Source organism: Notolepis coatsorum (assembly GCF_963971535.1).
Source record: "Notolepis coatsorum genome assembly, chromosome: 8".
In the NCBI taxonomy this organism is placed as follows: domain Eukaryota; kingdom Metazoa; phylum Chordata; class Actinopteri; order Aulopiformes; family Paralepididae; genus Notolepis; species Notolepis coatsorum.
In genome coordinates, this window is record NC_140172.1 from 12,289,431 (window position 1) to 12,302,062 (window position 12,632).

Below are 12,632 nucleotides of genomic sequence, written 5' to 3' on the forward strand. Positions count from 1 at the left end.
TTATATCTGCTTTCAGCAGAGGTACACTTCACATTTTCTCAAACTAGGAGCGGGACGATACAAGTAACTCACATACTGTGAGAATTTGGCCCTCGATAATGATAATATCACGATATCTGCGATAACCGATATATTGCATGAAATGTCATCTACGATACACCACAATATCTGTAACTGAAGAAGAAGAAATACCACAATATCTGTAACTGAAGAAGAAGAAATACCACAATATCTGTAACTGAAGAAGAAGAAATACCACAATATCTGTGAAAAGGCAAAAAGGCAAAAAGCAGGAATTATGTACCGACTGTGAGGTTTTGTCCGCTGCTCACCAACTTTCTCTGTTTTCTTTAAGCCTACTGTTAGAAATTCCCTTCTCACTCACTCTCTCTAGCCCCCACCCTCTCGTTCTTTACTCTCGTTTACTCTCAGTGGCCACACCTGGACTATTATCAATTACCTCTCGCACCTGTGGTGGCAGGCTAATTAGTTCCCCTGTGGGCTTTAAATACCAGGGCTCTTCCCCTCGTTTCGGCGTGGGGTCGTGTTGTATTCATGCTGAGTCATATTCTCTAACATCTAGACTCTTTCGGGAGATCCTCTGGTCTACCAATGCTGTATATGGATTTCTCCAGCCTTGAGATGTTTTGCTCCAGCCTTCGTCTGCTGTCGCCGTAGCCTGTGGAGGAGACTGTTCTGCGCTCCCTGTACTTCCACGGGAGGCACCCCAGCGCTCCACTGCAGACCCCAGCGCAGCTGTTCGTCCTGACGCACATCTAGACCAACGCGCATCTCCCGGACCCTCGGGCTTGGCACGCTCTCCAGTCACCAGCGCGCAACGCGCATCTGCAAGGGCTTGGCACGCTCTCCAGTCACCAGCGCGCAACGCGCATCTTCAAGGGCTTGGCACGCTCTCCAGTCTCCAGCGCGCAACGCGCATCTTCCAAGGATCCTCGTGCTTGGCACGCTCTCCAGTCACCAGCGCGCAACGCGCATCTGCAAGGGCTTGGCACGCTCTCCAGTCACCAGCGCGCAACGCGCATCTTCAAGGGCTTGGCACGCTCTCCAGTCTCCAGCGCGCAACGCGCATCTGCAAGGGCTTGGCACGCTCTCCAGTCACCAGCGCGCAACGCGCATCTTCAAGGGCTTGGCACGCTCTCCAGTCTCCAGCGCGCAACGCGCATCTTCCAAGGATCCTCGTGCTTGGCACACTCCTCCTCGCAGACGCACCCCGAGGCGTCTCTCGGTTCCGACGTGCACACCAAGGTGTGGCGCGCCACTCTGTTCCTCGGCTCCGACAGCGGCTACCCGGTGGACGACACCCTCGCCACCGCCGCTGTTCCAGCACCCTGTTCCTCGGCTCCGACAGCGGCTACCCGGTGGACGACACCCTCGCCACCGCCGCTGTTCCAGCACTCTGTTCCTCGGCTCCGACAGCGGCTACCCGGTGGACGACACCCTCGCCACCGCCGCTGTTCCAGCACTCTGTTCCTCGGCTCCGACAGCGGCTACCCGGTGGACGACACCCTCGCCACCGCCGCTGTTCCAGCACTCTGTTCCTCGGCTCCGACAGTCGGCTACCCGGTGGACGACACCCTCGCCACCGCCGCTGTTCCAGCACTCTGTTCCTCGGCTCGGACAGCCAGCCACCCGGTGGCGATGCCCTCGCCCCGCTGCTGTCCCTGTACCATTACGCATACGCCTGGGTGAGTTTTGATTGTGATGTCACTCACCCAGCGTAATGCCCCTTGCCCCCGTCCCGCTGCGTTCCTGTACCATTACGCATACGCCTGGGTGAGTTTTGATTGTGATGTCACTCACCCAGCGTAATGCCCCTTGCCCCCTTCCCGCTGCGTTTCCTGTACCATTACGCATACGCCTGGGTGAGTTTTGATTGTGATGTCACTCTCCCAGCGTAATGCCCCTTGCCCCCGTCCCGCTGCGTTTCCTGTACCATTACGCATACGCCTGGGTGAGTTTTGATTGTGATGTCACTCACCCAGCGTAATGCCCCTTGCCCCCTTCCCGCTGCGTTTCCTGTACCATTACGCATACGCCTGGGTGAGTTTTGATTGTGATGTCACTCTCCCAGCGTAATGCCTCTTGCCCCCGTCCCGCTGCTGTTCCTGTACCATTACGCATACGCCTGGGTGAGTTTTGATTGTGATGTCACTCACCCAGCGTAATGCCTCTTTTGTTCTCACTTAGTTAGTAGTTTGGACATTTCATCTCCCACTCTGTTTTTGTTCTCACTTTGATAGTATTTTTGGACATTACTTCTCCCCCAGTGTGTTTGTCACACGAAGATATTGTTACTTTGTTTATTTGGACTGTTCTGCATCTGCTCTGTTTGTTCCCTTTTGAATATTAACCCTCTCCTCTGTTCTGCAGAGCGGCCCAGATGTTTTCCCACCAGTCCCCTGTTCCTCCCTGTCCCCAGCCCGCCTCCGCGGGCCTCAGTCCCCTCTGTCCCTAGTTCTCCCCTTTCTAGTTCCACCTAGTTCCTGGTCCCAAGTTCTCCCCTTCTAGTTCCACCTAGTTCCTTGTCCCTAGTTCTCCTAGTCCCCAGTTCTCCTGTTCCCTAGCTCTCCTTGTCCCGACATCTCCTAGTCTCTAGTTCCTCTGTTCCTTTAACCTTCCCCTAGCGTTTCCTTTAATGTTTCCCCTAGCGTTCATTAACCTTCCCTTAGTGTTCCCTTTTCCTGCCCGCCTCTTAAAGGCACCTAGTTTTTCCCCTCTTGTTATATTCCTGTATTTGTGTTCTCCCTTAAAGGGACAGTGCCCTTTTTTCCCTGTCTCTCAATAAATATCTGTTTCTTGGCAAACCATCATACCTGTCTTGTGTTGTGCGATTGGGGTCGGTTACAAACCATAACAGTACGACCCCACCAAATCGACGACCCCAGCCAGCACAGACGGTGTATGTTGAGTTTGCCTTTTTTTTTCTTGTTCCCTCTAGCTCCCCTCTAGCTTCCTTGTTAGCCTGTTAGCTCCCCTGTTAGCTTGTTGGTCTCCCCGGTTAGCTCCCCTGTTAGCCTGTTGACTCCCCCATTTGCTTCCCTGTTAGCCCTGTTTAGCTTCCCTGTTTAGCTCCCCTCTTAGCCCTGTTTGACCCCCCTGCAGCTTGTTAGGCCTCTACTACCAGCATGGCCCTGTCTGCTAGCTTTGCCCCGGCGGCTAGCACAGCCTCTATGTTAATGCAGCCCTTACTGCTGGCATAGGCCCTGTAGCTAGCCATGCCCTGGCAGCTAACCCAGTCCCTCAGCAGAGCCCCAGTCTGCTAGCTTAGCCCCGGCTGCTAGCACAGCCTCTATGTTTATGCAGCCCTTGCTGCTGGCATGGGCCCTGTAGCTAGCCATGCCCTGGCAGCTAACCCAGTTCCCTCTGCATGGCCCCAGTCTGCTAGCTTGGCCCCGGCTGTTAGCACAGCCTCTATGTTAATGCAGCCTTGCAGCTAGCATAGGCCTGTAGCTAGCCAGGCCCAAGCAGCTAACCCGGTCCCTCTGCATGGCCTCCACTTTTTTGTGTAGTTTATCCCACTGCTAGGACTGCCCTTTCAGCTAGCAAGGTCAGTTGCTCCCACTGCTAGGACTGCCCTTTCAGCTAGCAAGGTCAGTTTTTATCCCGCTGCTAGGACTGCCCTTTCAGCTGGCAAGGTCAGTTTATCTCCCACTGCTAGGACTGCCCTTTCAGCTAGCAAGGTCAGTTTATCTCCCACTGCTAGGACTGCCCTTTCAGCTAGCAAGGTCAGTTGCTCCCACTGCTAGGACTGCCCTTTCAGCTAGCAAGGTCAGTTTTTATCCCGCTGCTAGGACTGCCCTTTCAGCTGGCAAGGTCAGTTTTTCTCCCACTGCTAGGACTGCCTTTTCAGCTAGCAAGGTCAGTTTATCTCACACTGCTAGGACTGCCCTTCAGCTAGCAAGGTCAGTATTCCCACTGCTAGGACTGCCCTTTCAGCTAGCAAGGTCAGTTTATCTCACACAGCTAGGACTGTCCTTCCAGCTAGCTTGTTCTCTCATGCTGGTCCAGCCCTGTCTGCCAGCCTAGCTCCGGCAGCTAGCGCAGCCTCTATGTTAATGTAGCAGTACAGCTGGCATAGGCCCTGTAGCTATCAGTGCCTTGGCAGCTACCCTTTCCCTCTGCTAGCCTAGCTCCGGCAGCTTGCGCAGCCTCTATGTTGATGTAGCAGTACGGCTAGCATAGGCCCTGTAGCTATCAGTGCCCTGGCAGCGAACCTTCCCTCTGCTAGCCCCCTTCCCGGTGCTCCTCTTAGTTACCACTCAGCTCCTCTGGTTACCCCTCAGCTACCCTACCTTGCCCCTCTGCTACCCTAGTTACCCCTCGGCTACCCTGTTTTCTTTTGCTAGCCCCACTCTTGTGGTGGCTTCCCCTGCTGGCTTGGCCAGTACCTTTTGTTTTTGTCTTGTTTTGCCCCCTGCCACTCTGTCTGTATTTGTTTTGGGTCGCCAGGTGGCTCCCGTTGAGGGGGGGGTACTGTGAGGTTTTGTCCGCTGCTCACCAACTTTCTCTGTTTTCTTTAAGCCTACTGTTAGAAATTCCCTTCTCACTCACTCTCTCTAGCCCCCACCCTCTCGTTCTTTACTCTCGTTTACTCTCAGTGGCCACACCTGGACTATTATCAATTACCTCTCGCACCTGTGGTGGCAGGCTAATTAGTTCCCCTGTGGGCTTTAAATACCAGGGCTCTTCCCCTCGTTTCGGCGTGGGGTCGTGTTGTATTCATGCTGAGTCATATTCTCTAACATCTAGACTCTTTCGGGAGATCCTCTGGTCTACCAATGCTGTATATGGATTTCTCCAGCCTTGAGATGTTTTGCTCCAGCCTTCGTCTGCTGTCGCCGTAGCCTGTGGAGGAGACTGTTCTGCGCTCCCTGTACTTCCACGGGAGGCACCCCAGCGCTCCACTGCAGACCCCAGCGCAGCTGTTCGTCCTGACGCACATCTAGACCAACGCGCATCTCCCGGACCCTCGGGCTTGGCACGCTCTCCAGTCACCAGCGCGCAACGCGCATCTGCAAGGGCTTGGCACGCTCTCCAGTCACCAGCGCGCAACGCGCATCTTCAAGGGCTTGGCACGCTCTCCAGTCTCCAGCGCGCAACGCGCATCTTCCAAGGATCCTCGTGCTTGGCACGCTCTCCAGTCACCAGCGCGCAACGCGCATCTGCAAGGGCTTGGCACGCTCTCCAGTCACCAGCGCGCAACGCGCATCTTCAAGGGCTTGGCACGCTCTCCAGTCTCCAGCGCGCAACGCGCATCTGCAAGGGCTTGGCACGCTCTCCAGTCACCAGCGCGCAACGCGCATCTTCAAGGGCTTGGCACGCTCTCCAGTCTCCAGCGCGCAACGCGCATCTTCCAAGGATCCTCGTGCTTGGCACACTCCTCCTCGCAGACGCACCCCGAGGCGTCTCTCGGTTCCGACGTGCACACCAAGGTGTGGCGCGCCACTCTGTTCCTCGGCTCCGACAGCGGCTACCCGGTGGACGACACCCTCGCCACCGCCGCTGTTCCAGCACCCTGTTCCTCGGCTCCGACAGCGGCTACCCGGTGGACGACACCCTCGCCACCGCCGCTGTTCCAGCACTCTGTTCCTCGGCTCCGACAGCGGCTACCCGGTGGACGACACCCTCGCCACCGCCGCTGTTCCAGCACTCTGTTCCTCGGCTCCGACAGCGGCTACCCGGTGGACGACACCCTCGCCACCGCCGCTGTTCCAGCACTCTGTTCCTCGGCTCCGACAGTCGGCTACCCGGTGGACGACACCCTCGCCACCGCCGCTGTTCCAGCACTCTGTTCCTCGGCTCGGACAGCCAGCCACCCGGTGGCGATGCCCTCGCCCCGCTGCTGTCCCTGTACCATTACGCATACGCCTGGGTGAGTTTTGATTGTGATGTCACTCACCCAGCGTAATGCCCCTTGCCCCCGTCCCGCTGCGTTCCTGTACCATTACGCATACGCCTGGGTGAGTTTTGATTGTGATGTCACTCACCCAGCGTAATGCCCCTTGCCCCCTTCCCGCTGCGTTTCCTGTACCATTACGCATACGCCTGGGTGAGTTTTGATTGTGATGTCACTCTCCCAGCGTAATGCCCCTTGCCCCCGTCCCGCTGCGTTTCCTGTACCATTACGCATACGCCTGGGTGAGTTTTGATTGTGATGTCACTCACCCAGCGTAATGCCCCTTGCCCCCTTCCCGCTGCGTTTCCTGTACCATTACGCATACGCCTGGGTGAGTTTTGATTGTGATGTCACTCTCCCAGCGTAATGCCTCTTGCCCCCGTCCCGCTGCTGTTCCTGTACCATTACGCATACGCCTGGGTGAGTTTTGATTGTGATGTCACTCACCCAGCGTAATGCCTCTTTTGTTCTCACTTAGTTAGTAGTTTGGACATTTCATCTCCCACTCTGTTTTTGTTCTCACTTTGATAGTATTTTTGGACATTACTTCTCCCCCAGTGTGTTTGTCACACGAAGATATTGTTACTTTGTTTATTTGGACTGTTCTGCATCTGCTCTGTTTGTTCCCTTTTGAATATTAACCCTCTCCTCTGTTCTGCAGAGCGGCCCAGATGTTTTCCCACCAGTCCCCTGTTCCTCCCTGTCCCCAGCCCGCCTCCGTGGGCCTCAGTCCCCTCTGTCCCTAGTTCTCCCCTTTCTAGTTCCACCTAGTTCCTGGTCCCAAGTTCTCCCCTTCTAGTTCCACCTAGTTCCTTGTCCCTAGTTCTCCTAGTCCCCAGTTCTCCTGTTCCCTAGCTCTCCTTGTCCCGACATCTCCTAGTCTCTAGTTCCTCTGTTCCTTTAACCTTCCCCTAGCGTTTCCTTTAATGTTTCCCCTAGCGTTCATTAACCTTCCCTTAGTGTTCCCTTTTCCTGCCCGCCTCTTAAAGGCACCTAGTTTTTCCCCTCTTGTTATATTCCTGTATTTGTGTTCTCCCTTAAAGGGACAGTGCCCTTTTTTCCCTGTCTCTCAATAAATATCTGTTTCTTGGCAAACCATCATACCTGTCTTGTGTTGTGCGATTGGGGTCGGTTACAAACCATAACACCGACTGCAACTTGATTATTTTTTACTATAAATTATGCCCATAACAGAAAACGTTGTTAGCATCTGCAATCAAAATATATACATCATTATGTTTGATCTAATAAGATAACATTTTCTGTTCACCTCATTCCAATCATTTGTATTGCAGTAGAATGGGATATATATACTGTATATATATATTAGGGGTGTAACGGTACGTGTATTCGTCCCGCGACTTCGCGGTACGGACGTCACGGTTCGGTACATCCAGCCATACGACGAATACGTCTCATACGACACTATAGGTGAAACTAGGGTTGCACATTTTACAAATGTATGCTCAATATATTTACTTTACTTTACACTGGCTTACTTTGATCTCATTGAATATTTAGCTTGTATTGCCGGCAAATTTAGATGCACCAACGTTGAAGCTTGTAAAGGCATGATGACAAGCGGACAGAACAAATTAACAACCGCGCAGTCTGCACTGGGCTGGACTCTACATGCACACACACACACACACCAACTTTCTCCCGTGGACTTTCCCTCACAGTTGATCCGAGATTAAAAAGACAAACGCACTACATACTTTTCCCGGAATGATCATCTGAGCTCCTCTCTAGTCCAGCTGCTCCAGTGTTTAAATCCAAAATATTGATAAATCCTCTGCCATTGTTGTCATCTCTTCTCTAGAGTCTTCTTTCTCTGCTTCATGGGAAGTTACATCTACTCTAGAAGTGAAACTGAAACTTAAAGCTCACACTGGTGGGGGTGGGGGCGGTAGGCAATTAATTTACTCAGTGGATGCTTGAACACAGAATGACACCAGTATCACTGACTACCACGGCAAGCCTAGGTGGAACTAAGTATTAAAAAAAAATTATTATATTTAATAATAATAATAATAATAATAAATATATTACACCCCTAATATATATATATAATTATATATTTTTTAAATATCGATACTTGGCGCCAGTGTATCGATAACGTGTCGCAAGAGGAAGTGCAACGTTATATTGTTATATCGTTTTTTTGTCCTTTAATTCAAACACGCACACACTATTTCATACACATACGTACATACAGACACGAACAGACACACACTTTCGTTTAGCCCAAACAACCCCCCCCTCTGGTCTCGACAACTCGACATGGTTACCGGGTTTGTTTTCAGAATGCTGTACTTCCCTTTGGGACGGCGCTTGAATTCATTTCAGCACTAGTTATTTCATAATTAGTCTGCGAAGGCAAAACAAACAGAATCTCCTTTCAAGGACCTGTGTTTGATGTGAATAAAATACAGACGGAAAGTAGGTCAGTGTAGAGGAGACTGGTGCAGGTCAGTGTAGAGGAGACTGGTGCAGGTCAGTGTAGAGAGGAGACTGGTGCAGGTCAGTGTAGAGAGGAGACTGGTGCAGGTCAGTGTAGAGGAGACTGGTGCAGGTCAGTGTAGAGGAGACTGGTGCAGGTCAGTGTAGAGAGGAGACTGGTGCAGGTCAGTGTAGAGAGGAGACTGGTGCAGGTCAGTGTAGAGGAGACTGGTGCAGGTCAGTGTAGAGGAGACTGGTGCAGGTCAGTGTAGAGAGGAGACTGGTGCAGGTCAGTGTAGAGAGGAGACTGGTGCAGGTCAGTGTAGAGGAGACTGGTGCAGGTCAGTGTAGAGGAGACTGGTGCAGGTCAGTGTAGAGAGGAGACTGGTGCAGGTCAGTGTAGAGAGGAGACTGGTGCAGGTCAGTGTAGAGGGGAGACTGGTGCAGGTCAGTGTAGAGGAGACTGGTGCAGGTCAGTGTAGAGGAGACTGGTGCAGGTCAGTGTAGAGAGGAGACTGGTGCAGGTCAGTGTAGAGGAGACTGGTGCAGGTCAGTGTAGAGGAGACTGGTGCAGGTCAGTGTAGAGAGGAGACTGGTGCAGGTCAGTGTAGAGGAGACTGGTGCAGGTCAGTGTAGAGAGGAGACTGGTGCAGGTCAGTGTAGAGAGGAGACTGGTGCAGGTCAGTGTAGAGGAGACTGGTGCACTGGTGCAGGTCAGTGTAGAGGAGACTGGTGCAGGTCAGTGTAGAGGAGACTGGTGCAGGTCAGTGTAGAGGAGACTGGTGCAGGTCAGTGTAGAGAGGAGACTGGTGCAGGTCAGTGTAGAGAGGAGACTGGTGCAGGTCAGTGTAGAGAGGAGACTGGTGCAGGTCAGTGTAGAGAGGAGACTGGTGCAGGTCAGTGTAGAGGAGACTGGTGCAGGTCAGTGTAGAGAGGAGACTGGTGCAGGTCAGTGTAGAGGAGACTGGTGCAGGTCAGTGTAGAGAGGAGACTGGTGCAGGTCAGTGTAGAGAGGAGACTGGTGCAGGTCAGTGTAGAGAGGAGACTGGTGCAGGTCAGTGTAGAGAGGAGACTGGTGCAGGTCAGTGTAGAGGGGAGACTGGTGCAGGCCTGAGAGCACTAAGGGGCCTTTCTCACTCACCTATTGGGATCGAATCACTGCTCCCGGGAACGGGGGGGAGTGTTCTCACTCAGACGGACACACCCCTTTTTGGGGTCGAACCGGCGCTGATTCGTTTTACCCCCCGCTGAACCTGGGACAGTTGGATTAGGTGGTTTCGGAATCGGGCCAGTGGGAGCGGGGGGCGTGACACACACAACGTCGTTACGGTCATGCTTGCTTGAATTTTGGGCAGATAAAACCACACTGGACAGTACCCACAAAAACTATATTTATGGGCAATTTGAGAGTTCAGACCTCAACCAAAAACAAGCATGTGGAACCTCACAGCTCAGTGGATGAAAACATGAAGCCACGTTACAAAGCACAGCACTTCTGGCTCGCATTAGGCCTGGCAATTTTTGTTTGCCATGCTATTTCTATACATTAGTTTCTTGTTTGAATGCATTTATTTCTATTAGACCAGTGGTGCCCAACCAGTCGGCCGTGGTCGACCAGTAGATCAATGACATGTAATATAATTGCCACGAGCGATGGGATAATGTTAGCTGCTGGACAGGCTAAGCTAACTAGCGTTAGCCGTTAGCTTAGCGTTAGCCATTGCTGTATACTATACTTTCTTGTTCTAATCATTTATTTCTATTAGACCAGTGGTGCCCAACCAGTCGGCCGTGGTCGACCAGTAGATCAATGACATTCAATATAATCGATGCAGCAATGTTACTAGTAAAAGGCTAAGCTAACTAGCGTTAGCCGTTAGCTTAGCGTTATCGTTAAGCCTGCAAAACGCTCAAAAGCGGACTCTACAACACCATCCATTCGTGATAAAATGGGGTGGGTTATATTGACAAGGCTTGACAACAGAGGTTCAAATATAACTTCATATTTATTGGTTATTTGTTCATTTTATATCAGCATCCAGTCTCCGCCGTCGTGTTAAGACACTTCCTGTTTACATTTTCGAACGTGACATCATCGCCTACGGCAAGCGTAAACGCTCAAAAGGCAAACCGTAAACAGAACCCGGAGCGAACCAAGACTGCAGTGTGTACACAAACTAGAGGGGGGAGAGGGAGGGGGGAAGTTCGCATTAGATCTCGGAACGGGCTAGAACGGAATGGAATGGAAACTAATATAATGAGTGAGAAAGGCCCCTAAGTCTGCAGATCAGCCCCTTCCCATCACTCTTTCTCTGCCTATCTCACTGTCTTTCTTTTGCTTTGTTTAATTTTTCACCTCTTCTTCACCTCAAACTAATTAATTCTGTTCCCCGTGTCTTAGTTTACATAAAGCTCTCTCTCCCTTTGATCATTTATTTTCTTTGTTAATTCCATATTCCAGTCGCTGCAGGTTCACTTTGGTTCTCACTCGTTCTCCCAACTGTATCACCCGATGAGATGCGATATATCCCCCCTTCCCACCCCCACCCCACCCCCCCGTGTGAGTCTCAGTCTGGTGAGGTCTGAGTCGCTGTCATCCAAAACATATGAATCCTAGTCACCTTGCTGTGTTAAAACATCCCCTCCGGTTTAAAGGCCATTCCTCTCCGGTGTGGCAGGACCAACCTCCTGCTGTCCCGCTCCTTGTCTGGACAATGTTATTTTCTTTTGACCTTTACTTACTCCGGGAAGATTTGCTGAGCACATGCTCTTGTCCGTCATTGCCCTGCTACACACTCATACGGTTTAACACTCCCGACACACGTCTTCTATGGTTGGCCACTGAGCAGTTTCAGTGCCTTGCCCCAGGGCACATCGGCAGTAGTCGTCAGTGTGGGAGAAGGTTAATCGTTCACTTTGACTCAGATTTCCCTTTCAATCTGGGGATTTGTGAGGGAGTCCACTGCTCTTTCTCCCTAATTGTTATTCCAGTTATTCTGTGTTGTGTCTTTTTAACAAGAACCTGAATGCCTAAAGTATGATCTCTGGAAGTTCTCTGGACACTTAGTCGAGGAACGAGCATGATTCGTATGAGGACATTTCAAAGTAATGACTAACGTGATGTTGTTTTCTCTTTTCTCTTCTCCACATCTGTTGACTAGACGGTGAGGGCGGTGAGCTGTCGCCCCCGGTGGGAGCCGGTGTGGACAGTAACAGCTGGCACTTCCGCTACGGCGCAGGAGCCGGCTACGGCCCGGGCTACGGGCCAGGCATGATTGGGCCGGGCATGATTGGGCCAGGCATGGGGCAAGGCTATGGGCCAGGCTTCGGGCAAGGCTACGGGCCAGGCTTCGGTCCAGGCTTCGGGCAAGGCTACGGGCCGGGCTACGGGCCGCCACAGGCCCTGAAGACCGGGGAGATCCCTCCCGAAGCCTTCATCATACCAGGCTCTCCCGCCATCATCTCCATCCGCCACGAGCCCAGCACGGTGGAAGGCCAGGGCGAGTTCATAAGCTTTGGCAAGAAGGACGAAGCGAAGAAGAAGAAAAAGAAGAAGAAGGAAAAGAAGGATAAGAAGGATAAAGGAAAGGATGACGGGGAGGAATAGAGGTGAAGAAGGGGCAGCTCCAACAAACTACTGTCCAAATGACAAGAGCCAAATGCATATTCTAGAAGCCTCCCTATAAGAGAGAGCCTCCCTCTGGCATATTTGCATAGACATTGTAAACCGGCCAAGCCCCCCATTAGAGGAGGTCTGGCTCCTCTACACACCATCAAAACATGCCAAGCAATGTTTCTTGCCGTTTTTCTGGGTCTGTGACAAAATATAAGGCTCTCAAAAGCCAGACATTTTCGAGAGGAAAAATGGCGTTTCCAAATCAAATTAACAAAGGATCACAAATATTGGACTAGAATAGCTTTTCCACAACAGTAACGTTGCCGTCTCGCCCCCTTCCTTGAATCAAGCACTCGAATGGCAGTGGTCCTCCATAATGCCAGATAGCACATTCATCACTGTTAAACTCCCTTTCATAGTCCAGCCATAGCATAGCAGGACTGGCCGTCCACTTGGACTACAGTGAGGCCATAGCAGACCTCAGTGGACGGTCCACCTCGGCGGTCTGTGCACCACTCCGTTGTATGCATACCAAGCGTTTGCGTCGCAGTGTGCTGGTGTCATACATGATATGGCTCGGCCAGCGTGCATGTTGATCAAAGAGCCGATACGGTTGAGGAGTATGAAAGGCAATGGACTGTCCATCCACGTATCTGC

At 52.1% G+C, this 12,632-nt stretch overlaps 1 protein-coding gene across 1 annotated transcript in view; it reads left to right on the forward strand.

Moving 5' to 3' along the window:
- LOC311232917 (protocadherin alpha-C2-like) overlaps window positions 1-11,966 on the forward strand; it is a gene marked incomplete at both ends in the record, with an annotated part of 86,097 nt that extends 74,131 nt beyond the window's left edge. The window contains one exon of the mRNA XM_084319750.1: window positions 11,521-11,966. Coding sequence (XP_084175876.1) covers window positions 11,521-11,966 — 446 coding nt within the window. The remainder of the gene's footprint in view (window positions 1-11,520) is intronic.
- Between the last annotated feature and the right edge of the window lie 666 nt (window positions 11,967-12,632).